The following is a 27,175-nucleotide window of genomic DNA, read 5'->3' on the forward strand; positions in this document are numbered from 1 at the left end:
TAGTAGGTATAGTACGCGACAGGTTGAGATGGCAATCGGGGAGGGGACGCCCCGCATCATACCCCAATTGCCATCTCGACCTGTCGCGGATTTTATCAGTAGCAAAGAGATCAGTAGTAAAAAAATAAAAAATGGTTTAATTTAAATAGTATTTTATTATCACCAGTCTTTACAGTATCGGATACTGAGTTTTGATGTTTTATCAGATCAAATGTACAGATTATAAAAAATAGGTTTTTCAGAAAATATGCTTATAACAAATTTTCTTTTGGTCCTCTGTTATTTAGGACAATAATTAGAAGTCTGCACTGGAAAAACGTACCTACTGATAACTTCATCCGATGAGGAATACAACGTTTTTAAACCAGTATAAACGCCTCGTGCAGCTCTCCTCTAATGTAATTGGTATGCGATCGGTTGGTAGTTAGATACAAGTTTTTTTTAGCAATATTAAGTATTTTACCCGAGTAACTAGGTATATATTATTATTTACATCTAGATAAAGTACAGCACGCGGCAGTCACTAATGTACATAGACCTTTAGAAGGAGGTTTACTGTAGGTCCGTCATGAGTATACTCGCAGCATACGCATAATTATTCATATAGGTACCTACTTAATTTTTTTTAAATATAAGGTAAGTAAAATCCATCGCGATCGTATCACGATGTTAGATGAGTATTTCAAATGGAACTTGATTCTTGCCAATTAGGACGACGCGGCGACGCCTTAGAGAAAAACGACTTCATGCAAGAAATCCTTTCTTCCTCACCAAGAAAGAATTTCTTGCATCAAGTAGTTTTTCTCTAAAACCGTAGGTAGATACAACCCCAAGAAAGGATTTTCAAAAATTCCACTCGAGCAAAACCGGGGCTGTTCACAGTGGCCAGCCCGAAATACATTCCATACAATCTAAAGTCTCGTAACATGGGCTTCCAAATCTTTCTCCTTCTTCCCGCCAAATTCCGCGTAGATCTCGTCGATAGTTCTCCTCTTAGTCTCCGGGACGCAGAAGGCGATGTACACAGTGCTGATCAGGCACACCGCTGAGAAGATCCAGAAGATGAGGTAGAGGCCAACGCTGGTGGCCAGGGGCTGGAACACTCGCAGCTCTATTGAGACTATTGCACAGGCGAATGCTGTGACGATTGATGTCACTGTGCCTCGGTACTGGAAAAGTAACATATTATGATGAATAGCGTCCTCAACGTTACTTTTTAGGGCTCCGTACCTCAAAATGAAAAAAGAAACCCTTATGGGATCACTTCGTTGTCTGTCGTCTGCCGAGAAACCCATAGAGTACTTACTTCCCATTGACCTAGAATCGTGGACAGGTTGATAGGACGTCTTATAGGTAACCACAAGTTCAGGGTTTTTGGATTTCCTTGTGCAATAGTACATTACTACGTGCCAAATTACATGAATCTAGGACAGGCAAGGCAACGAAGTGGTCCTGTAAGGGTCCCTTTTTTCCCTAGAGATACGGAACCATAATATTATACGAAGTGGTTATAAACATACCTTGAAGGAAAACATCTCGGTCATAACCACGAAGGGCACAGGTTGCAAGCCAGCGGCGTCACAGTAGATGCACAGGCATAGAGAGAGTACGGGCAGCCAGGCGTGCGAGCCTGAGCTAACGGCGAACCATGCTCCTAGCGCGCCCAGAGCTATCCCTGATACGAAGCATGTTGTGCCAAGTAGAGGCTGGAAAGAATAGATTTTGAGAACAACACATTATAAGAAGCTCAACGAAGAATTCCTGGCAATATGTAGCCAAGATAACCACGATGGGCACAGGTTGCAAGCCAGCGGCGTCACAATAAATGCACAGGCATAGAGAGAGAATACGGACAGCCAGGCGTGCGAGTCCGAGCTAACGGCGAACCATGATCCTAGCACGCCCAGAGCTATCCCTGATACGAAGCATGTTGTGCCAAGTATAGAGGCTGGAAAGAATAGATTTTGAGAAGAAGACATTATAAGAAGCTCCAACGAAGAATTCCTGGCAATATATAGCCAAGATAATCACGATGGGCACAGGTTGCAATAAATTCACAGGCATAGAAAGAGAGTATGGACAGCCAGGTGTGCGAGCCCGAGATAACGGTGAACCATGCTCCTAGCGCGCCCAGAGCTATCCCTGATACGAAGCATGTGGTGCCTAGAATAGGTTGGAAATAACAGATTTTGTGAAACGATTAAGATTTCTTCGTAAGATAGATTGCAATAGTTAGGTAGCTCTATGTCACCTCTTGGATTCTCTTAGTTTCCTATTAGTTAATAGTTTAACTACCTACAGCATACAAAATAGGTACCTAGAAGTTTTTATAAAATAGAAGTTTTTTTATTCCGTTACAAGTTAGCCTTTGACTGCGGTTCACCTGGTGGTAAGTGATGATGCAGTCTAATAGAAGGAGGCTAACTTGGAAGGGATATGGCAATTTTATCATGCTCTGGGGTACCTATGTCCCTTATCGGTACCAAACTACCAAGACATTCTTACAGCTAAGATCTAGATTGTAATTAATAGCAAACCTTTCGTCCCGTCCTCTCCACTAAACTAGAAGCAGTACAAGAGCCCACAAGCTGCACAGCTCCCAGCACGGCGGCTTGCTGGTTAGCGGTCAGCACCCACCCGCCGCTCGCTTGGCTGAAGATGAGCGATGCGAAGTGCAGGACCGCCAAGCACCCGCACAACTCTCGGGCGAGGGTTATTGCCATGGTAATCCTGAACGCACGGAACGTGCTGCGGTCAGATACTGGGAATATAAAATAAAAAAAATCATGATCATGACTAACCTATTGCCGGCTCACTACAGAGCACGTGTCTCCTCTCAGTATGATAAAAAAATATTTTACAGAAAAGACTGCTCGGCTTAGATAAGACGTATTCAAGGGTTTTTGACGATTCACGATTCATTCCTTCATTAATTTGTTACAAAACGTAAAAATGTCGCTTTGTATATAATTATAGTACCTACATATAGTACGCGACAGGTTGAGATACCCAACGTCTAAAGTTTTGTCGAACTATGTGCCCTGGATCCAATCACGACAAACTTCATGCATATAGCTCTCTCCATCATTCAGTCATTCGTTCCATGGCGTGCTGAGTGATTATGAGCTTTCTCATGAGGCCCGTAGCGACCATGTTTTGTGGTTTCTTACGTATTTCTAATGGTACTGATAAGTTACCTATTCACCTCAAAACCCAAATTGAAGAAATGTTACCTATATTAGAGCAGGTTCTCAAAATAGAACAACCCGCGTAACCAGCCGTCACAGTTATGTTTACCAAAGCAAATTGGTAAACCTTCACTTCCGAAGCACTTAGATGCATAAACATACGGCTAGCTGTCTCGTTAGTTACCTACTGCGACGGGGGACCCTTGGTACGTAGTTGTTTAGCGGCCACTTGTGGTACCGTTACAGTTTGTTCAGTGTTACTGTGTGTCAACAGATCGGGTTGTATGGAGACAATGGATTTACGCGAATCGGGTAGATTTATTAGTTGTACCTATATGTTGTAGTTGCTAGTTGACCCGCCCCGCCCGCAATCTTCTTCTAAATATATGAAAGGATTGACTGACTGACTGATATATCAACGCACAGCTCAAACTACTGGACGGATCGGGCTGAAGTTTGGCATGCAGATAGCTATTATGACGCAGGCATTCGCTAAGAAAGGATTTTTGAAAATTCAACCCCTAAGGGGGCGAAATAGGGGTTTGAAATTTGTGTAGTCCACGCGAACGAAGTCGCGAGGCGGGGGGACACCTCGCACATCCATACGTCACCCGCGCTCGCCCGCACCGGGTTTGCGCGGGGGTTGTGCAGGTGTGTGGGGCACTCCCTCGCGAACTGTCGCGTAGTATAGGTATATCAATGGTAGGTAGGTAATAGGTACCTATAGCTTAACTTTAAATCTGCCAAAATTGTATCGAGATATCAAATCACGACATTTTCCTAAAAATTACGCACAGACTTAAAGCACAGTTAACGTTTACACTAAACAATTGCCCTACCTAGAGTCTTCAATGTGGTGAAGAACTTTCCGTTGTTGGTCTGCTCGAGTTCCAGCAGTAACAGCTGCAACTCCGTGTCCACTACTGCATCAGAGGTCTGTCGGCAGCGCAACCATGCTAGTGCTGATCTGGCTTCCTGGAAAAGTAACAGAATTTGTTATTGGGTGTCATTTTTTGTAATCATACCCAAAAACACCTTTTAAAAATACACACCACTTGATTGCTTTGTTTTAAGACTGCGCCAATACTATCTTACCCACTCTTTAATCTATTTGACTCACCTCCACTTTCCCACTCTTCAACAAATACGAAGGAGTTTCAGGCATAGCAGGAAACAGCAGCAAATGCACCAACGGGATTGCCAAGCAGATCCATAACGTCGCATGATAGCACAAGTATTCCCCTAATATATAAACCATTAGGTTCCCCAAATTCTGGCTAAGTACTACTAGGCTGCCGAGTGTTCCTCTTATGGAATCCTCGCTGATTTCTTTAATGTAAAGAGGAGTGACGACGTAGGAGCCGCTCACCCCGAGACCAATGATAGCTCGGGCTGTAATGAGGGCCCAGGTTTCGGTAGAGTAGAGTTTCAGTCCCCAGCAGACCTGCAATATCAATAAAAATAAATTCATACCACTAATTCCTTAAAGCTTGCATCTAAAAAATGTCCATCGTGAGGCTAATATCGCAATCTCAATTCAAATCTTTCACGGAAAGTGCAATAGTTTAAATTAAATAATTAACATGATTTATTTAATCTTTTTTTTTTATTATATAATACCCATCTCTACAATACTTATAATTATATGGAGCTGGGAAGTAACTGTATGAACGAGTTATGTTTACAAAACATACTCTCCTCTATAAGGTCCTGGTTAAAATTCCGGGCTGTGTCAATTTGGAAATTAATAATTTCTGAGTTGGTTCAGGTCTGGCCTCGTGGGAACCTATGGCGCAGAATTGTTATCAACTTACCAGCGAAACTTCGCAAAGCAATAATTGTTATACAGCCGTTTAGGCGTAAAATAGTACCTACAAAAAGTGCCATTATACCACTTTATGTTTGCCTAGACTGCATTGTTACTACTATCGGGTGAGATAGCAGTCGAGGATGAATAAAAAATACTTACAGCCATTGAAAGTGACGTAAGCATCAGTGCTTTCTTCCGTCCATAGTTATCCACTATGTACCCAAACAGGAATACTGCTGGGGTTCCCACTAAGTAGGCCACAGATGCCATCCAGGATATGACGTCGGGATGTACTGGTTCCGCAGCAGGAGTCTCTTTGGACATCAGCCGTGGACCCATTGGGGAAAGCCACCCGACTGCTGTGCCGTATGAAAATACTGGGAGAACCACTGCAAAAAAACAAAAAGTAGTATTTAATAAGTCCTTAAAAATATGCTTGGTTCTCTTAAATTATGTCTTCCATTTCAAGTAGGTCTATTTGCATTTTGTAACTATTCGTAACTAAGTACGAGTAGGATATCGTATACGGGCGACCACATAAAAATCCGTGGAAATTTCGACAAATAAGGCTCTATTTCTTGTCTACATTAGGTATAAAAGGAACGTCTGTGCATAACTTCAGCTTTCTAGATTGAATGGTTTTGGCTGGACGTTGATGACTCGGTGAGTTAGGAGTTTTAATACATGAACATCTGAACTGATGTATGACTGATTTACTTAGGTATATCTTCGGGAATATGAAGATAAGATATACTTATGTATAGTTCAGAACTGATGAAGATGTATGACTAATTTACTTAGGTATATCTTCGGGAACATGAAGATAATATATAAGTACCTAAGTAGTTAAAAGGTATACAGACATGAATCCTGATCAAATGGAGAGTCAATTCTTTTGTAATCAATCACATCAGTTGATGAGAGAAGTTAGCAACAATGTAAATTGTTAACAAGTTTTAATGAAAACGTGGAACTGATGTACTTTTGACCTTATATTGGAAGAAGCGGGTATCAAATGAACACGTTTGATTGCTGCAGATCAAATTAATTGTTCCACAAATAGGTATCGAGTCGAAAACATTGCATAAGGAGTTTTATTAAAATCGTGTAATTGTTATCAATGGAATGTTGATTGTACTGGTTAAGGTTCCTACTGATCAGGAGTTCGTTGGAAAATGGGAAAAACTTTATAGCATGAAACCATGACCTGTGTTTAGGTCAAGGTTTAAGGAGAACCGTTCACGCTTAGCTTAGGTATAGGGTGGTACCTATTATCAGAACTAACAGAATAGAATACATCAGGGTGGGACGTGTGCCTAGTGACAACGCATATCAATAGATTGTGATTGTTAAGCAACGTTGACCCAAGTCGGTAACTGGATGGATGACCGACTTTGGAGCACCGAGTTTGGCCTCCTCGTTTGCTCCGTGCCTCGGGGAGCTCAGTCCCGGTTATTATCACTAACATCTGATAATAACTCTAAATTCGTTTTTTGTCGAGTTGTTTGCAGGAGGATCTGGGAGCCCACCGCATTGTTATCCCAAAAAAACTCCTACCATTATAGGATTAGACGAAAACGTTTAAGTGCAGAAACCAGCCCAGAGCGAAGAAGAAGAAGGATTAATGGAAATGGGTGACGACCCTCAGCAATGAGGAATACGACAGTAAATAAAAAAGATCAGAACTCGGCCTACCCCAAATGCCCACCTAACTAAGCTTTCTTTCTATGCGGCATCGCAAAGAACGCTAAAATACCATATTTTGGAGGCTCAACACTGTCAGAGCTCACCAGTCACCAGAGACCCAATGTAAATTTTAAATTCTAATTTCCCAGATTTGGGGGCTCGGCTTTGATTTAAAATTGAGCTTTAAGCTCCCCAACCGTAATTTCAAACTCAGCGAAGTATTAGAAAGTGATTTCTGCAGAATCTGTTTAAGTACCTACAGTTTCTTAAAGTTTTCTTTCAAAACAAGTTGCAGGGCTAGGCAGTTAGCACCAAAGTTGTGGTTATCAGTATTGTGATACTGATAACGAATTGCAATTGATGTGATTAGCTGAAATAGGAACTTAGCTATCAGAGCTTTGATGATCAACCCACGCGTCGTCAACTCCCTTCTGGGTACGTGCCTTCTCTGAGAATGAGAAGGGTTTAGGCCACAGTCCACCACGATGGCCAAGTGCGGATTGGCAGACTACTTAAGCATTAAATAATACCGCCAGCAAAATGAATAAATGATCACTATTATCTAATTATAAGCCATTAATCATTTGATTCATAACTAGAGTTAGTACGTAATTAAGTACCTTAGATTGTTTTGAATCAAAGCGACACGTTCAATTCAATGCAAGTTCAGATCAATTGGTCAAAGAACCGACTCAGCAACAGATGTTTGCCTTCATCGGATTTCACGATGCTTCTAGAAAGACGTGCTAATGCAATAGGGTCTAATTTACTTATTGAAAGAATATTAAAGGCGAAGCTCTCTTACTCATATACATCGATGCTCGTAAAGCTCGTTTATTTTAGTAGAAGCAGGTTTAGTCGTTTTGGATTTTTAGCTAAAAAAAAATTCAAAACTAATGTTTCTAAATGAATGCTACGTAGGACGCAGTTTTTTAGTTAGGTAATTAAGTATTTGTAGTTTGGTCCTTACCTACCTAGCAAACTTTTTTGGAAAACAGTTCTCGATCAGTCTTGCTAATTTCCCACGGTATTCGATGATAACTTTTATCTTTTTCGGTGATACCTACCAACTTATAAGATGTGATTAAAGATCGTTTAATGTTCATCAACATCAGTCAAGTTCAGTGTCCTTCTAATTGGAGCTTACGTAACGAGAGAAATGCGTTGCCTATCCTAATTCCTAATGTATTGACCAATAAGCTCTAAGTTTGTAACGAGGCCAAGTTTAGAAAATATGATAAGCTTTTTTAATGTAGATATGATAATATTATGTAGGCAGGTGCGAACCAACGTAAGAAATGAGAAAACGGAATAGATGTGTAGCTATTTTATTATTAACTGACTATCATTGAGTGCAGTCTAATATAAGTACATCAAGATAAATAACCGGTAGGTAGGTACATACCACGATTATTTTTTAAGAAAGAGGGTAGTTCGCTACTGTCCATGACAGTTCGAACTTTATCTCTCGTAGCACCGCAGTCTCGTCGTGGCCACGACCCGTGCAATTAGGTTGAAATTACGATAATTATATAAACATCAAATTAATTGGCACTTCAAAGCTTAATATTTCGCAAACAGATTACTTACTGAATATTAACACTATTATAAGACATAATATTTCTCAACGAAAAATGATTTTCTCACACCTACAAAATTTTTGAAAGACCTATTTAACGCACCCCACGCTATGAGATAGACCCCCACAACCTTACGTGTAGGGTAATAGGGTATAACTTTTTTTTGAGATTTTATTTTATTACTTGGTCTGCCTGATTAATGCTATCAGATTTCTAGTACTAATAGTCTCGGAGCTAAGCCGTGGACGGACGGACAGACAAAGAGATAGACATAGCGAAACTATAAGGGTTCCTTGTTTACTACGGAACCCGAAAAAGTGCATTGCATGTGCCAGATTGCGACTCTTACTATGTGTATATGTACCTACTTACTAAGGTACTTACTACTATGATAGACGTAAGTATCTACTATAGAAGTAATTCTATAGTAGATACTTAGTCACAGAACATATAATGACTTAGTTACTATAGTAAGTGCCTTCTAAAGTTACTTACTATAGTACCTAACTACGCCCTTATATAGGTTTTTGGTAAACATCCAAAGTTTCAATTGATTAAATTGTTTGTCGTGTAACGTGTTCGATTAGGTATGAAATATTTGGATTGATTTAATGGGCCACGAATTGTTTGAGACAATCACGTTACGTATTTATGTAGGTACCTACGATAGCCGGTAGCTACCTTATTACAATGATTTACCTACATAAGAATGACGTGTTTTATGTTATTGTAATAAAAAAACAAGACAACAAACAATTCAAAATTAATAAATACTTATTAATTACTAGCTGCTGCCCACGATTTCGTACGCGTGGATTTAGGTTTTCAAAAATCCCGTGGGAACTCTTTAATTGCCCGGGATAAATAGTAGCCTATGTCATTATCCAGGTCTTTATCTATACGCATGCAAAAAATCACGTCAATCCGTTGCAATCCACTTTGATCAAACAAAAACCCAGGTGAACAAAACTGAATAAACCCGAAATTTCACCCTAACGAGGTCGGATAGATTACCATTTTGTTTTCGTCGCAAGTCGGGTGAAATTCTACTGCGTCCATTCACCCTCACCTCAGCAGAGCAAGAGTAAGTTGCGTAATGTAAACAAATCAATTGCAGGAGTAGAGAGACTACTTACACAAATGTGTTTATTATTCGCTTAATAAGTCTGTGTTTGCGCGCTACTTTATATCACGAAGTTATTTTGTTGATTAATAAATTCATTAGGGTCAGGTTCACGGTTTTGAAGACCTCTGTGACGTTATACCTGCCTTCCTATACCTTATTACTCATGTGTTCTTATCACGGCCTTAGCCAGGGAGTGATTTCGGATGGGGGAAGGGGGTTGTTTTATGAGCAAAGTTATAAAAACGTGCAAGGTTTTCAGACGTCAATCAAAAACAATGCAACAACGAGGGTTTGTTAAAAATATCTTTTAGAAAAAAGTTAATTATTGCCAAGATTTTTACATTACACTTGAGCTGTCCCACTATACGATGACGTGGGACAGCTCAAGTGTAGGTAAGCCATAGGTAAGCTGTGCGCAAAAAAGTTCAGATCTCGCAAAAAAACGTGATTTGATTTGAGATTTGGAAACGTAATTAAAACTACCAAAGCTACAACGTCCTGGCAGTCCAGCGCGGAAATGAAGCCAGTATAGTAAGTAATTTATTAGATAAGGCTAGCTTTAAAAAATGTATTTTTTTTAATAAAAAACCCGGCCAAGTGCTAGTCAGACTTGCGCATCGAGGGTTCCGTACTACAGTCGTATTTTTTCGACATATTGCACAATAAATCAAAAACTATGATTCCCCATCGTATGATTTATTTATTTATTTATTTATTTTATTTATTTTATATCTAATTAGAACGGCAGTGCCACTTACACTAACTAGATGATTAATAATAAATTTAAATACAAATAAAGGTACAAGAAAAAAGACATAAAATACAAAACGATAAAAGATCAAAGAATTTTGAATATGTACGCTGAGAACATTGAATGACATATTCATGCAATGCTCTCAGCGTACCCCATTTGATATAGTTATCTTACTTTGAAAATTGAAAACACTAATTATTTATTAGTTCATGACCACAATTTAATTTTTTTTGTGTGATGTAACGACAAATTCACGGTTTTCAGATTTATAAAACCTACCTACCTGCCAATGGTTTTTACATATATACAGTTTTATGTCACTATCAATCAAAATGATATGGGACTGCAGCTTCCGCCCGTATGCACTTTATTGAGAAGAAAAGAAACTTCCTACGCGCTGTCTATTTCGTTACAGAAATAACGGGCGTAAGTAATGCTTATCATACATTTTTATGGGACAACATAGATTCTCGTTGCTTTGCGTAGGTATTTCTATTTAAGTACATACTTTATATCGATTAAGAATAAGTTTGAATTTCATTCGTATTTTTTTTTCAATAGTAGGTAGGTAGATACTTTGTGATACGTGGGCGGTGAGTCGGTTATTAGTTATTTTATTACAAACAAGCTAACGTTTGTAAGCCTGAGCCGCAGGCGAGGGTTACCATCGTTCTATCGTTCATCGGGGAGGGTTATAAGGGAATTCATCTATATCAAACTACTTGGACGGATCGGGCTGAAATTTGGCATGCATATAGGTATTGTGACCCCTCGGCAACCTGGGCGGTCTGTTTGGCTTCTGGAGCGAGCTTGGTTGGCTGGAGTGAAGACTTCGGCGGGGAGGGGCAATGCACGCACAACAGACGGAAACGTTTAAGTGCGGAAACCAGCCCAGAGCGAAGAAGAAGAAGAAGAAGAAGAAGGTATTGTGACTTAGACATCCGCTAAGAAAGGATTTTTGAAAATTCGACCCCTAAAGGGGTAAAATAGGAGTTTGAAATTTGTGTAGTCCACGCGGAGGAAGTCGCGGGAATAAGCTAGTAATAAGGGAATCAAAAAATATAGGGTAGAATTTCCCGTTGACCTAGAATCATAAAATTTGGCAGTAGTCAGACGTCATAAACGGAAAAGGGAAAAATCCGAAAAACATGAATTTGTGGTTACATCGCAAAAAAGTATTATTTCTTGTACGAACTGGTAAGTAATGAGCTGCGAATCTGGTGAATTATTGAGAATTTGGTAAATAGTACATAAGGTTTGGTAAGTAGGTAGTTGCAAAGGCCGGGAAGTAGGGAATTGCAGGTCGAGTATGAGTTTGAAGGCCGAGCCCTGGCGAGGACTTCACTAAATACGAGATAGGCAATTGCCATTTCCCGCCGAGGCATATATAGTGCTTTTCTCAAAAGAATGCAGGGAAATAAAACACACTTTTTATATTATACATTAAATTTAATTTAACATGAACTGTACATTTCAGCATGGAATAAATTGCCCATAATGTAGATGGCTTTTTAATTTTAGCAATCTCATTAAAATACGCCAAAAATACTGTTTCGGAGAAAATTTTCACTTTCTTCTCGTTTTTCAAACTCATAAAATTTTCATAATATAGGTACTTTCATGTATTTTTCTTTTGACTTCGCTGGAAGCAGGTTTTCCATTGCCAATTTGGCTTCTGATCTTAAATCTGGTGGAGTACAATCAATCTCCATTTCACTCTCTGAACCGTTGGAACTCATTTTAATTATTATTAAATTTATATTTATTAAGTAGATACCTACTAACTACTACTAAATAACAAATCAAGACGAATTTTCAGCTTTGCCGCCATTTTTTTTTATCATCTGTGCCAACAAGCAAGCGCATATTTTGTGGCTATACAGCCACGTAAACGCAATTTGTATAAGCAAATAGACCAAAAATGACAAAAGAGATCTGATCAAAGAGTATTTAATAACCCCAGCACGCCATTGCATTCATACAACATTGCAGGAGCGTTGTAATGTTCCAAATTCAAAAAACGCTCCTGCAATGGATTTGATTTTCTTTGTCCGAAAATTCGATACTTCGCGTGTTCTTTTTTTCGAAAATAATGACAATATTTCCATGCATGTTTGAGAAAATGTTCATTTTGTATTTCATTGGCTCTATATGTTTTATTATCAAGGTACCCAACATCTTATTTAAGTTTCATAAAGCTGGTCATACCTTAATGATGTTTAAATCGTTTTGTGACAGCTTTTTAATAATACGCAGCGCGCATGCAGCGCGTTATTACAGTCTGGGCCTTCTTTTTGTGTAATTTATGGTAACTGCAGTATTTTCCAGGAAAATGAGAAAGCATTTGCCTACTGAGAATGTGCAACATTTAAATTAAGTATATGATTAGCAGAGTCGGGTAACAATATTATATTTAGGTAAAATTATTTAATCTTTTACAGCACTGCGTGACCTAAACTCGTATTTCAATAAGGCTTATCCGTGACTTAAATAGTCTACTTTTATTGTTGGACTAAGTTGGTATTAAGTTATTTCAGCTATTAAATGTTACTTTGGTCTGCTACAGCCTACACTACCTTTGATCTAAGATCCTCTCAAACCATTCTCAGGCCTATTCTAGCTTAGGTTCAGAATGCTGAGTCCTAAGTAAGAAGGATGAATAAGACAATAGTCTCCTAATTTTCAAATGCAAAAGGTTCTATTAAGGAATATCCTTCTTTAAACTTTTCGTTTGATAATAATCAAGAGGCTGTTCCAAGTACCACCTTCCTGCCGTATACAGCGGGCCGATTGCGAATCGACTGCATCTATCATTTAATGACAGCATCAATGTCAAAATATGGTTTTCCTATCACGGTTCGGTGAGACAGTCCACAAAGGATAGATGTGGACAAAAAAATGTTTTGACAGTTCATTTACACTATCGATAAAATTTATTGTATGAAAAATGCTATTGCGGACGCGTTTTGAAGTTTGATGTCATATAAGAACCAAGACAAATGTTACGTCAAATGAGGTTTTCATTGAAACAACTCGAGAGGTGTTTTTATCAGTGACATAAGCTATCCGCAAATCGTTTTACTACTCATATTAATTAAAATAAAGTTATGAAAGGGATTAAAAAAGGCTATAGTAATTCTTCTGCTAGATAAGAAATCAATTATTAATTTTAGAAGCTAGTATAATAGTATAAAAGCATTTTTAGATTAATATAAGTCTCATAAGTACTTTTAAAAGAATATGTGATGACTCTTTCATTAGTAGGTTTGATGCACAGAGTACATTAAATATAGAGGTATACTTACACTGAGAAATGAGAATCACAGAGTACTTTTTACACGCACCTATAACTTCTTGGAGAACAGTTATGTGCATTTTAACTAAATAATTAAATATCATTGCTTTAACGGTGATGGAAAACATCGTGTGGAAACCTGCATGCCTGAGAGTTCTCCAAAATGTTATCAAAGGTGTGTGAAGTGAAGTCTACCAATCTGCATTTGGCCAGCATGGTAGACTATGGCCAAAACTCTTCTCACACTCAAGAGAACCGTACTCTATAGTGAGCCAGCGACAAGCTGAACATAATAGTATACCTTTGACTCCTTTGAGAACAATATGGAGAACTCTCAGGCATGCAGATTTCCTCATGATGTTTCCTTCACCGCTAAATCAAGTTAAGTATAATTAATTGTTTATAACGCACATAACTCTTAGAGATGCGTACCTAGAATTGAACCCCCAACCTTCAATTATTCAGAGGTGGACATCCTAACCACTAGGCTCTTCGGGGAACTTCTAAAATTATTCCCCAAAGTAATGTCCAAAAGTCAAATCATTTTCTGATTTAATTGATTTAGCTTTGGAAATTACTTTAGAATTTAAATTATTTAGGCAAATAAAACAACAGTTTGATGATTTTTTATGTATTCTTTTATTAAAGTAGATTAGATTCTGACATTTTAATTATATCACCATCTGCTTCTTATAAATCTAATCTGGCACCGTTCATTATTTTATTTGTCTCTGCATGGGGTCCAAGAGCTCGAGTTCACAACATATCCCAATCCATATCTTTGTCAGGATGAAGAAATGAATGCAGCACTGTATCACCTTTGCCTGAAAAAAATTTATGATAACTGAGTAAGTGACCACTGACTGTGTTGCTTAATCTATACCACTAGGCACTACCAGCTTCTGTTTAGGTATGACGTTGTCTGCGAAGACTTTAGAATCAGTGTATATGGTATCTTTGTTACTAATTTAGCTAATCCAAATTGTTTCTTTAAATATTTGTGGTGCGAAGGAGTAAGAAACATCCAAACTTTCATATGAAGAGCAACGTTTTAGGCAGCTCTAGATACATAAGGAAACATACTCGAGAAAGCACTTGTAGTGTGGAGGTACTTACTATGAAGTCATAACCACCAGTAGCAATGGACTCAATTTGTATAATAGGTACTTTATGAAACGCTGTTAAAACTCCTCTAACTTTTCGGAGTTTAATACCATTGTAACAACTAAATATCACTTGCTTAGCTGTGAAGGAAAAGGAAGATCGTGAGGAAACCCGCATGAGAGCCTTTACTTGTATTGAATGATAACGTTTGTTAACTTACGAGTTCTAACTTCCAAGCAGCCACAGTCCGTCAATAAAGATCCCAATACTTAGGCAAATCAGTGCCCAGGCATTTGCGTATAAGTTCAGTGAGAAAAACTAAGTCTCCGGAGTCCGAGGAGCAAGCAAAGTTGCAGAATTAATCACAAAAAACAAACGCGTAAACTAAGGAAAAACAACAAAAAATTGTACTTTGTGGTCTGTGCTTCTGGGGTTCTAAATAGTTACCACAGACTAACTACTTATTTGTAATAAGTAACGTAGCCAAATTTAGGAGACTGTTATGTCCATGTAAATTGCTAGATTACCAAGTGATTACCATAGATATTCGATTTAGTCGGGTTATAAATAGGTCCGTGCTACCAATACGTCATCAAAATGTCGATAATGACCAAATGCGATATAGTGCATTAGTCGTCCGCGATAGCAAATTTATCAACTGTAACGATCACGATTCTTAAGGATATTTCTATTGAGATGTCACATGTCAGTTTACGGCAATCGGCCTGCAGAGGACCCTGGTCACTGTTTGTGAGCTATCGAGACCAAATCAATGAGCCCAATACGATAGGTAGTTAGGTAGGTAGGTACATCTGCTATAATTTTTCAAAGAGTTTGATAGTTTGTAAAATATGCTAGTTGCAGAAACTTGTAAAGATTAGCCCTATTATTATTACAGTGTGGTCGGGATCGAGGCAAGAGCCAAATGTGCAACAGTAGGTACCTACAACAGTATCTACTTCGAATAAATGATTTTGATTATACCTAAGTGCAAATATAATATAGGTAGGTAAACATCAAAATGTTTGAAATTCCTACACGCACTGAGAAAGGAACTGATAATGGTCAAACGGTTAAAGAGATTTTCATCAAAATAGCTAAGAACTATCTCGATTGAACAAGCTTTCGATTAAAAAATCCGAGACCGTTGGGGTTTAAACTTTAAACACTTGAAAGTTATGATAAAATGAAATTTATGATATTATATCTAATATTTACAGCTTTTTTCCGTAACAAAAATTGTACAAATACTAAGCATATATTTTAATAAAAATATTTAAAATACATGAAATAGTACCTAGGGAAAAAGAAAATACATAATATGTAAGTATAAGTAAATTAAACTTACTCAAAATAGCGACCATAACTTGATTAACTTTACTGCCTTCAGAACAATATTTTTTCACTGTATTCTTTAACATTTTAATTTTTATTAATATCACAGCAGTAAAATATTAAAAAGCTTTGCACTTAATTAAATTGCTTATATAAAAATTATACGTTATAAAAAAAATTACGAAGACGCGCAGGCGTGCGCGCCTGGACCCGTATTCTTATATGAAATGAAAATAAACGTACGAAACCTACGTGATTCTATAGTTTTCTTGAGTAAGTACACGACAACGAGACGATTCTAATGCCTGATTCACATTAGGGCTGTCAGGGATAAGAGATTTCGGATCTGAATATTCTAACTTTGGTTTCGAATATAATATTTTTTCGAATATGATTTAAGAACGTACGAAGGACGGACAGTTTTCGTTATGGATGGGTAAGGATAATTTTCTAACGTTCTACAAAGAAAATATTCTACCCACCAAAATGCAAAAGGCGTGGTGTGTCTGTGAATTTCTGTCACAACGTGAGAGTGAGCTTCGCGCCCACTGTATTTGAAATAATTTGAAAGTTGAAACAAGGATTTGGCAACGGCTGAAATATCGATGGTTCATAACATCCCTGATCATTATGATGCCAATCTACTTATCTAAGTACTAACTTATATAAATACAATAAAAATATCTAGACCACTCTCTGTAGCTGTGATTTCGAAATAGATAGTAGGTAGCTATACTAAATATCAAAACAGGTAGCAAGAATCCAAAGTACTTTTTCATAATTTTTATCCGCCTATTTCAGGAGTGATTATACCTACCACTTTTACTTTACTGAGATCAGGTCTCTTCTCAGAATGAGAAGGGCTCAGGCTATAGTCCGCCATGCTGACCAAGTGTGAATTGGCAGACTTGACACACCTTTGAGAACATTAATCTTTGAGATCTTAACGCATCGCATCGCATCACATCGCATCGCAACGCATCGGATCGCATCGCAATGCAACGCAAAAAACCTTGTCCTGACAATTATAAACACAACAAAAAAGAACCAATTTGGTGCAGTCGTTCGGAAGTTATCGCGTACATATACATTTCGGCGATTCATTTTTATATATACTTAGATATGTTATGTAATTCTTTAGAAAATCATAGTTAAGTACTTAGTAATAAATTAGGCAATCAATTATACAAGATCTCTACGTTAAAGTCGATATACTTAGGTTCCCTAATGTGGATAACTGGAGTAATGTGGTGAATTGTCAAGACCAACAATTTCAAATCCCATGTAAGTAAACGCAGAATCCTCTCGTCTCGTAAGACCAATCAAGAGAATCCTTCTCGCGTCATGACCATAGCTTGTTTTCTTTTCGAGATTGTATGGAACGGAACCCTAATAATAACTTATTGGTGCATTTTAATTTTATATAGGTATAATATAGAGTTCATAGCTGTTCGGATTCTTAGGAACCTCCACCTTGTCGTGACTACCTGACATGTCCAGCAAAATTCTATTCAAATAGTAAATTAATCAAAGAAAGTATCCTGTAATTAGGCACGCCGAGTATTTATAAACAGGCGTCTCTATCAAGTTGCTAGGGCATGTCATACAAATAACCTATTAATGTTCATATAAATATTGATGAGTTAGACTTTAGCTGAAAGGCTTAGAATAATAACTTTTAAAGGTAGGATGCCGCGTAGGAAACAATTTGTATTAGAGGTGTTATCTAAGGCATTTATAGACAAACCTTAATAATATAGGCCCGTGTGACAAACTATTTACCTACGGGATTTTTAAAAACCTTAATCAACGCGGGCGAAGCCGCGGGCATCAGCTAGTTGTTTAATATCAGTACCTACCCTTATTACAAATGCGAAAGTGTGTTTGTTTGTTGGTTTGTCCTTCAATCACGTCGCAACGGTGCAACGGATAGATAAAGACCTGGAGAGTGACATAGGCTACTTTTTATCCTGGAAAATCAAAGAGTTCCCACGGGATTTTTAAAAACCTAATTCCATGCGGACGAAGTCGCGGGCATCAGCTAGTAATTAATATACTAACAAACTAAAGCATACATTCAGGTGCGCTTTGAATGTGCTGTCCTGTCTGTTGGCTATCACCTTCAAAACATTTGCAAAACAATATTGGATTGGGTGGGACTTCTCTCCAACCTATTTTTGACTGAGGCGATTTTTTTCCGCATGCTCTGTGATTAGATCTCTTGTCAAAATGACCAAAACATGACAAGAAATGACATCCCGGGAGCCCAAAATACGAAGACGAAATCCCAAAATTGTCCAGATATCCAAAAACATGTTTTTTCTTCTAATTTTCAATCTCTTACCTTCATTCGTCTTTGGTGTAAATGTTCAAGAACGGAAGCAGAGAGGCGAGATAATCTGCAGCTCCTACGGTTATCAGGTGTTGGAGGCGAGGTTTGGCAATGAAAGCTATTTGTTATGCTTGAAGATAAGCAAAATAGGTATCTATTTCTTTTAAATATTTCGGCAAAAAAATTGAAATTGTATTTAGTTTAATCAATCAATCAGCCTATCTGCCTCAACTGCTAGACACAGGCCTTGCCGAGAATTTCACCACAACACACACACACACACACACACACACACACACACACACACACACACACACACACACACACACACAGCAGTCCTCCACCTTCCTGATCCACCTATTTCCCGCTACCCACTTCTTAGGGTCGTCAGGCCAGCGGGTTTAGAGGTCGTCCATGTCAAGTTGAAGTTGGAAAAGGAATCGAGTGAAAGAATTGGGTATTTATGCCAATTGTCTAATGCAGGAACCTCACCCCTAACATCCCGTCACTCAACCTTACTCCTGGACCCTGACGCTGGATCAGATGAGAAACAAACTGGGAAAATGCATATTTTATCAGATATCACTATGGCCTACGGTTTTCCAGTTGAAGACCCCAATACTGGATCAGCTGAAGGCTACATAGGGGAGGATCACCATTTTTACGGGGTTCTATATATAGGTGAATAATTGAATATATTATTTCTTCAGATCTTTTATGCACTTACTACAAAGTTTACAATTTTCTGGTAGACAGGCCCACTTTGACTACAAGGGTTAAATCTACTACCTAGTCCTAATGCAATTAATGTTTTCAAATAATATTTTCAAAAAATTTCATAACTATTAAAGGGAATCGGACTCTACACGCGGACCCTTACGGAATGGATGATCCGAAAAAAATATTTGGGCTTCTTGATAATGATAACGTTGCCGCACCGAAACGTCCTCGGCGACACCAAGCACAGGTGATCAGGTGAAGTTTGTACTATAGATCTATATTTCGGTAGCTATCCAGTATTTTCCTAAAAAGCATATCAAAAGAGCGTGGATTTGACGACGCACAATATTTCTTGCCGCCTACTGTATTTCTTCTGCAACTTCGCCAGTAGCAACTATTGCTAACTAGGTACTAGTTTGTAAAGGAAGTAAGCACTAAACAGTCACACGGGGTACTTACCTAATTATATTTTTTACAGTTTGGGACGGGTTTTGACCAGCTCTCTTATTTTCCATTCCACATTGAAGAAAGGCGGAAGAAGTCTGGCATTACAAGGGCACGAATCTGTGATCTCCTTCTCTTGGCTGATAAGGAGTTCTTTCAAAAAGTTAGTCACGTGATGAATCTTCTCTTCTCACCTTCCTTCCTACTTTTTTATCTAACCTAAGATAATCCATTCAAAACACATACCTACGCGAATACCTAATTATTGTAATTTTGATCGAAACCTCGTCTTCTTTTTCTAATATCTTCTTCATACTTTGTTTGGTTTTTTAAATAATTTTCCAAGATTGAAGGTTTTTACCTGGTTGTCAGGATGCCAACTCAAGCCTCAATCACGTTGTGCAAAGAATGATGCATGCAGTCGCTCAAGCTGATCTTATATTCAGGAATGCTGATTTCAATGAAGACGGCATGCCTGATAACATTGGTAAGTAGACTTTCATCAGTATCTGATGACTTCTTTTCTTCTTCTGCTTTGGGCCTTTATAGCTCATTGAGTCCCTTGAGGTCTCTGCCAATTTTTTTCCTCCCCAATTTTTGTGGCTGCTAATTACAGTAGCACTTTACTTTCTGGTTGGATGCTACGTTAATCTATTAGTGAGGCAGCAGCAAATAATATACATCGGATTCTTCACAGACTCCTGGCATAATCTGCAGATATCTTAGGGACTTATCGGAATGAAAAAGGTAATTAATAGTACCTATGATATTCTTCCTTAGGTTTCTCAGTCAAATATATTTTGGTGCTCACATCTCAAGAGACCAACAAGCGAGTGTTCGGCGACATAGTGAAAGATCGCACTGTGGATGGCAGGCACTACCTCATGCAGTTCTCAAGGCTGAGGCGTTTGTCCGAAGTATGCCTCGGCATTGCCTTTTCGGGACACGCTTTTCTAAATAGAACTCTTGGATTGAGGTACGATGCTACCTATTAGACCAGATCCGATATCAAATTACTATTTAGATGATGCCCGCGACAGTCTGCGTATATTTAGGTTTTTAAAATCCTGTAGCAACTCTTTGATTTTCTTTGATTTAAGATAAAAAGCTCATGCCACCCTCAGGTTATAGATTTCACAAATAAAACAAAAAAGTATCACGCTGTCTTCATAAACGACCAAAAAATCTCCTACGTGGATACAGCTAAATACCTTGGTATGACACTTGATGTGAAGTTGCGCTGGAAAGCTCATGTCAAGAAAAAAAGGAAAGAACTTGATATAAAGTATAAACAGATGTATTGGCTACTTGGTAGATATTCCTCGCTGTCAATACACAACAAGATTCTTTTGTACAGACAAGTCCTGATGCCCATTTGGACTTATGGCATACAGCTGTGGGGCTGTACCAAAAAAAGTAACATCCAAATCATCCAACGGTTCCAAAACAAAGTACTCAGGAATATTGTAAATGCACCCTGGTACATCAGAAATGATGATATTCATAGGGACCTTCAAATTGAATACGTCCATAAAGTTATCACCAAATCTGCCAAAGCCCACGACTATAGGCTTCACCACCACGTTAACGTTGAAGCAATCCAGCTGCTTGACGTAACGGAGACAGTGAGAAGACTAAAAAGGACCAAACCTTTTGAGTTAGTGTATAGTGATTAGTGATAGTGTACATAGTGTAAGTGCTGAAAGAACACGTGAACAAAGTGTCATATCTCAAATCAAGAAAGACTAAGATGCGTCAGTGGACAATTTCTTAGTATATAAGATAATTTATAAGTTTAGGTTAAAATAAAATTACTTATTAGTCATACATTAGGCTAGATCATAATATAATTGAGTAGCTAATTGGCACTCAACAATAAGGAAAAAAAAAAAAAAACCCTCAGGTCTTTAACTTTCACACAAAGAATCACGTCGATCCGTTAGTCCGTTGCGGCGTGATTACAGGGCAAACCAACAAAAAAACACACTGATTATCAGTACCCTTGTTATAAATTGCGAAAGTGTGTTTGTTTGGTGGTTTATTGGTTTGTTGGTTTGTCCTTCAATCACGTCGCAACGATGTAACAGATTGACGTGATTTTGCATGTGTATAGATAAAGACCTGGAGAGTGACATAGGTTACTTTTTATCCAGGAAAATCAAAGAGTTCCCACGGGGTTTTTAAAAACCTAATTCTACACGGTCGAAGTCGCGGGCATCAGCTAGATCATAATATTAGTAGCGATGATTTGGTTAAAGGTCTTTGTAGAATCTAGATCCTAAAGTTTAGGAAAACAGACAACTGGCAAATCAAGTCAAAATTCTCTTGAGTAAGTGTAAAAGTTAAAAAAATTAGCGGCTACTGTACAGTTTCAGGTTATTATTACTTTTTTTTTCGAATACCTATTCAAATCTTAAAACCACCTTTATCTACGAGTAAGTATGATTTGATTGTATCTGTCTGTCTGCATTAGCTTTACATCCCTCGGCGGCGGTATGGGCGGAGCAGCCGGCGGTCTCTGCGACAGGAGAGCGTACGGAAGATCGTTCAACACTCTCGCATTAGCTCACGCAACCCACGAACTGAACGAGAGGGTCCCCGAGAGGGTTGTCGCTCTCACTCTTGCACACGAGATTGGTAATGTATCGCAAAACAAGTGTTCCAGAAGTACGGGGATGGTCTTCAATAATAGTCAGTTTCCAATTTCACGTCACTGTATTTTAAGCATAGCTTGCGCCTTAGACTTAATTCTCACAATTGACCGCCATTTTTATTAAACCTACGCTTTTTATACTAATTTGACAGGACAGCAAAACTGATATATTTTAAAGGTTGGTATTATTTAACTTCCGGTATTTTACAAATTGCAAAGTGATTGAACTAAATGATACTTCCTGTGACGTCACAAATCATTAACGTAACAATTAAATCAGCTAGATGTTAAACATGACACAAAATATTATGTTGATTCAAATAGTTAACAATTAAATATGACTCATAGTCCATTCCCGCCAGATATAAATAACAATCAATCCATTGTATAAGTCTGGATGCCTCATGATGATGGCAGCCATGGACATGTGGTTTTTGACACAAGTTTCAATCTAGCTATAGGGTCTATTGATCCACCAGATCTATGTTATGGTCTGTGTGGATTCCCAAATCCTTCCGTATAATACTTACTCGGCCAAGCGAACACGATTTCGTCTTCGGTCTTTCTATTATCGTATGTTAGTGATAATAATAACCAAGACAATCGGCTTAACATGCTCTCCGAGGCATAGAGGAAACCAAAAGGCTAAATTCAGACACCCAAAGTCGGTCACCTAGTTATCGACACGGGACAACGTTGCTTAACCAGATATGCGCTGTCAGAATGAGGCCACACTTACCTCAAGTTGAGGTATACCTATTTATTTACTTTTTGCACGGGTGCAACTAGGTATCGTTATGCGATCTTCATACCAGGTCACAGTTTCGGCGCTCACCACGACGATCACTTCCCCAACCCCGACTGCCGCGGCTACGTCATGGGCTCGCAATCCTCTCCCACATCGAGCCAGCATCCCTCGGAGTTCTCCTTATGCAGCAAGCGGTTGATCTCGTCCACTCTCAGCAGTATGAGCTACTGTCTGACGGAGATTAACCGGCCTTTTTGTGGAAATGGTAAGAATTCGAAAGCAAAAATATAATTGTGATTGCGGGTAAAAAGACGGCAGCTTACAGTGGCATAAGCTACGTGCAAGGTGCATAAGGTCAGAAGAGTACATCCCCCAAGAAGGGCCTAATAGGCGTCGCGTAAAAAAAACACCGGCGAACGTTCTGCTGAGTTACCGGAGCCTCTTAATATGCGTTGAGAAGGGGTTTTAGTGGGTAGAAATCCCACATAACCCGACCTCTCCCCAAACTGATCGAGTGTTTTAAGAGGGGTCTCCTCTTGCATTTATAAATTTTGGACAAATGCCCTTTTGGAACCATCTGAGGAAAACGCTATCACAAATTGTAGATCGATGATCACAGATGTGGAAAAAAATACTTTTCTCATAAGTACACCTACTAAGTTAGTCATTTTACGCTTACACAATTTTCTTCTGTGATCTTAAAATCTATTTACTGAAAATACACCCATTGCTGTTTGTTTTGTTGACATTTTCATGCTCAATATCTTTACTAAACAAAAGTGTCATCTTAGTTATACTTAACCGTATTTTTAGGCATAGTTGAAGATGGAGAAACTTGTGACTGTGGCCTGCCATCCCTGTGCAACCAAAGAGATCCTTGTTGCACGCCGCGAGCTGGCGGTGCTCTTGTTTTTGAGGAAGGGTTAGTTCTCTTAGTATGGTATCTTCAAATATAAATACATAAGTATACAAGAAAAACTTAACCCTACGCTCCGATCAATGGTACGGATATATCATACGAAGAAATGATGACTACCAATAAATAAGAATATCCAGCTATCATACTAGTTACCACGAGGGAGAGGGAGATTGGGGCTACATGATAGAACAATACCAAGAGAGACGTTAAAGCTCTTAACATCTCGCCAATGACACCCAGGAAACACACAAGTACGGATTCAGACAAGTACGGAGCATCCTCATACAATGATCAATTGCAAAGTAACGTCCAGTGTCGGAGCGAAATGTGCGTAGGTAGTGTGTTTTGGTGGATTTGTGTAATGTTACGTAATGGTGGTGTGTGATGCCGATTGCTTGCTTGGAGACTGGCTTTTCCAGCATATTTAGCAGCAAGGTGGGCTGTGCAGTGCATACCGCATGCTGCATGCTGCATGTTGCACCATACAAAAATTTACCTTATACCAAATTAAGCTTTCGGTTCCTTGTAAATCGTAATATTAGCACAATTATGAAATCCTTTCAGTGCATTACACAAAGAGGGTTGCTCTGTAGCGCCTACAGTCACCTGCCATCCCGCACAAGGCCTCTGCTGCACATCTGAATGCGAATATGCGAACCTTACCGCCAGTGGAATTGTAAGTTATCGAACACTTTTAGTATACATGCGCATATACTTTATTGATCGTTTTGGTGGTACGAAACGAAAGTGCCTAAGTCGCGATGGTAGTTTGTGTCCTCTGCCACGCATTGATTCTTCAGTCTACTTTTCACTTCGCGCGCTGCGCTGAATGTAGACACATCCTCGTCACCATCATCCAGATGCTTTTTGAATAACAGAGGAGTCATGATCCTCCAAGTTGAACGAGGGAGTAACGCAGTATACTAGTTACCTATTCTTCATCAACCCATCGCCGGCCCACTACTGACCACTGATCACAGATCACCTCCAGAATGAGAAAATTTTAGGACATAGTCCAGTGTCCACCACGCTGGCCAAGTGGCGGATTGGCAGACTTCACAGTCCTTTGAGAACATTATGCTGAACTCTCGGACATGCAGGTTTCATTACAATTTTTTTCCTTCGCCGTTAAAGCAAATGATATTTAATATCTTAAAACGCACGTAACTCCCGAAAAGTTAGAGGTCATGCCCGGAATTGAACCTCCGGTCCCCACGAATAAGAGGCCGACATCTTAACCACTAGGCTATCACCGCTAAGTTACTACGTGTTTCCTATTAATCCTTATAAATTGTTACAGGACTGCACGATGCAAGAAGTAGAGTGCACATGTCTGAACTTGACATCGGAATGTAGGTGCGGTCTGGGTGGGCGCTGCCTCCCTGATGGGAGCTGCCACGCTGCTGAGTGTGCCATCTTGGGCCTTAGAGAGTGTCCCTGTCCTCACACTGGACCGGTAGGTATATGCTGCCATCCTTTTGCTAAAAGGGACTAACCTTCAAAAGTAGTTTGAGTTATCGCCTAAATACTCGGAAACTTTGAAAAACTGTCAAGGTTTTTCATTCAAGTAGTTTTTAGTTTGGTTCTAGAATTACAAAAAAAAATCATTTTAAGTGTCGAACTCTGAAAATACCTACTTTTAAGAGCTAGGGCTTTACCTGGAAAGTTTTCCAACAGTTTTGAAAATTGGTGATTTTATAAAATTCGACGTGCTCTTTCCGAATCTTCATTTTGCCACCTCGTATCTTTGCCGCTTGCGGCGCCATATTGGAAAAATAGCGCCCAAAAAGAGTGTTTTAATGATAACTTCTTTCCGACTCATTTTACGATGAAAATAGTTATATTATAATAAAATAAACTAGAGACATACAATTTATGTCCCGACGACTCAACGTACCATCCGTATAAAACGAGTTCGTAACTATCTCTAGTATACAATTCAGGGTGGCGTGATAAGCAAGGCCAGGATGTGCGGAGTGTGTTGCAAGCTGAGGCAAGCGGGTGATACGGAGCGATGCTTGGGCGCAGAGTTCGCGGCGAGAGAGCTTATGGCTTCCTTCAGACTGCCTGTTGACTGGCCCGATCAGGATCATAAAGGTCGTAAGTATTTAAAATTGTTATCATAATAATGTAGCTACCCGCAATATCCCATTTGAGGAGTTGCGAGAATATGCGGAGTGTGTTGCAAGCTTAAGTAAGCTGTTGATACGGAGCGTTGCTTGGGCGTAGTTCGCGGCGAGAGAGCTTATAGCTTCCTTCAGACTGTCTGTTAACTGGCCCGATCAGGATCATAAAGGTCGTAAGTACCAATTCTTTTTGGTAAAATATTATCTTTTCATAGCTACCCGACATTGCTCATAAACTCAAGGTGTTGCAATGCTGAGGGGCACGTGGTTCACAGAACTGATAGGTATAATGGTGTTGGGGTCTAACGCGGTGGAGTGTAAACATTCCACCCCCTCAGAGAGCTGACATTCACAATTTGTGACTTTAATAGGGGATTATAAATTATCAGAGTTCCTCTGTCTTCATTTCATTTTCAGCAAATGTAACACTGAAACTATGCGCTAACGATACATGCAGAATCGCGCAGTTACGTGCTTGGCCACCCGGTGACGTGTGCGTGTCACTCAACGCCGTGGGCGTGTGTTCCCCGAGAGGCCACTGCAAGAGCGTGCTAATGACGCCCGCTTCGAACGTGTATCCGGATATTCAAGTAAGTCTCAGGAAAACTCAAACTGCGCTAACAACAATACATATAATACGCGACAGGTCAAGATGACAATCGGGGTGGGGACGCTCCGCACACCCACACAGCCCCCGCGCTAACCCTGTGCGGGATAGCGCGAGTGTGCAGGCGCCCCTCGCCTTTTTTTTTAATAAATAAAAAACAAAATTGTCTGAATTAAGATTTTTAAAATCAAAGTCGGTAGGTTAATAACCTACATAACTTTGAATTTTAAAATGATAAAGCAAGAAATTTTATGATTTACCTACTTATATTTTTTAAACTTATTTCTTATTTTACTGGTTCAATTTGTATCATTACAGGCAGTGAAACATAAGAGTCAAGATTCAGAAAGTTCGTCGGTAATACCCAGAGCAAGTTTAAATTCGTTGGTGACTATCATTGTCAATACATTTTTATGGGCAAAGTGTTCATAACAATTTATTTTTATTTGTATTTTGTTAAATATACTCTATCAAATGCAATATTCCATTTTTTTCATTTTATTTATTGTGAACAATGTAGAACATTACAAGCATGATTACCAGTTTCAAGTACCGCAGGTACTAAATTATTAGAATCCTGAAGGCCTGTTTCACAACTGTCAAATAAACTTACTGACCATATCATTTTACAAATCTTAGCATCTGACTAATGTCATTTTGGCGGTTTTTGTAGGAATTGTGAAACAGACCCTAAATATACCTTTTTTTTTTTTTTAATTTATTTATTCATAATAATTTTACAAAGTTT

General features: G+C 38.9%; 2 protein-coding genes across 2 annotated transcripts; one reads left to right on the forward strand and one right to left on the reverse strand.

The window, feature by feature from the left end:
* Window positions 1-145: 145 nt before the first annotated feature.
* Window positions 146-16,113, reverse strand: LOC117983470 (facilitated trehalose transporter Tret1-like). Its single transcript, XM_034970033.2, has 7 exons — window positions 15,892-16,113; window positions 5,158-5,387; window positions 4,309-4,632; window positions 4,028-4,163; window positions 2,538-2,761; window positions 1,521-1,706; window positions 146-1,169 (listed from the first exon to the last, which is right to left on the reverse strand). Exons 1-7 carry the CDS (start codon window positions 15,962-15,964, stop codon window positions 912-914), a joined length of 1,431 nt encoding a protein of 476 aa, XP_034825924.1. The 5' UTR covers window positions 15,965-16,113; the 3' UTR covers window positions 146-911.
* A 2,078-nt stretch (window positions 16,114-18,191) lies between these two features.
* LOC117983955 (disintegrin and metalloproteinase domain-containing protein 10-like) lies at window positions 18,192-26,859 on the forward strand. Its single transcript, XM_034970597.1, has 14 exons — window positions 18,192-18,360; window positions 18,694-18,891; window positions 19,062-19,177; window positions 19,409-19,537; window positions 19,747-19,861; window positions 20,155-20,350; window positions 21,848-22,011; window positions 22,843-23,040; window positions 23,589-23,697; window positions 24,259-24,370; window positions 24,995-25,150; window positions 25,638-25,794; window positions 26,238-26,410; window positions 26,746-26,859. The coding sequence occupies exons 1-14, from the start codon at window positions 18,192-18,194 to the stop codon at window positions 26,857-26,859; spliced, it is 2,106 nt and encodes a 701-aa protein (XP_034826488.1).
* Window positions 26,860-27,175: the final 316 nt, after the last annotated feature.

This window comes from Maniola hyperantus, chromosome 7 (genome assembly GCF_902806685.2).
Source record: "Maniola hyperantus chromosome 7, iAphHyp1.2, whole genome shotgun sequence".
NCBI classification, from domain to species: domain Eukaryota; kingdom Metazoa; phylum Arthropoda; class Insecta; order Lepidoptera; family Nymphalidae; genus Maniola; species Maniola hyperantus.

Excerpts from the sequence above, each read along its gene's own strand:
- LOC117983470 (XM_034970033.2), bottom strand. The coding sequence starts at position 15,964 with ATGTTAAAGAATACAGTGAAAAAATATTGTTCTGAAGGCAGTAAAGTT. Across the intron at positions 4,164-4,308 it reads TGAAGAGTGGGAAAGTGGAG|GAAGCCAGATCAGCACTAGC; the intron begins GTGAGTCAAATA and ends TTACTTTTCCAG. Across the intron at positions 1,707-2,537 it reads TGGAGAGGACGGGACGAAAG|CCTCTACTTGGCACAACATG; the intron begins GTTTGCTATTAA and ends TATTCTTTCCAG.
- LOC117983955 (XM_034970597.1), top strand. The coding sequence starts at position 18,192 with ATGTTTTTTCTTCTAATTTTCAATCTCTTACCTTCATTCGTCTTTGGT. Across the intron at positions 20,351-21,847 it reads AATAGAACTCTTGGATTGAG|CTTTACATCCCTCGGCGGCG; the intron begins GTACGATGCTAC and ends TGTCTGCATTAG. Across the intron at positions 26,411-26,745 it reads ACGTGTATCCGGATATTCAA|GCAGTGAAACATAAGAGTCA; the intron begins GTAAGTCTCAGG and ends GTATCATTACAG.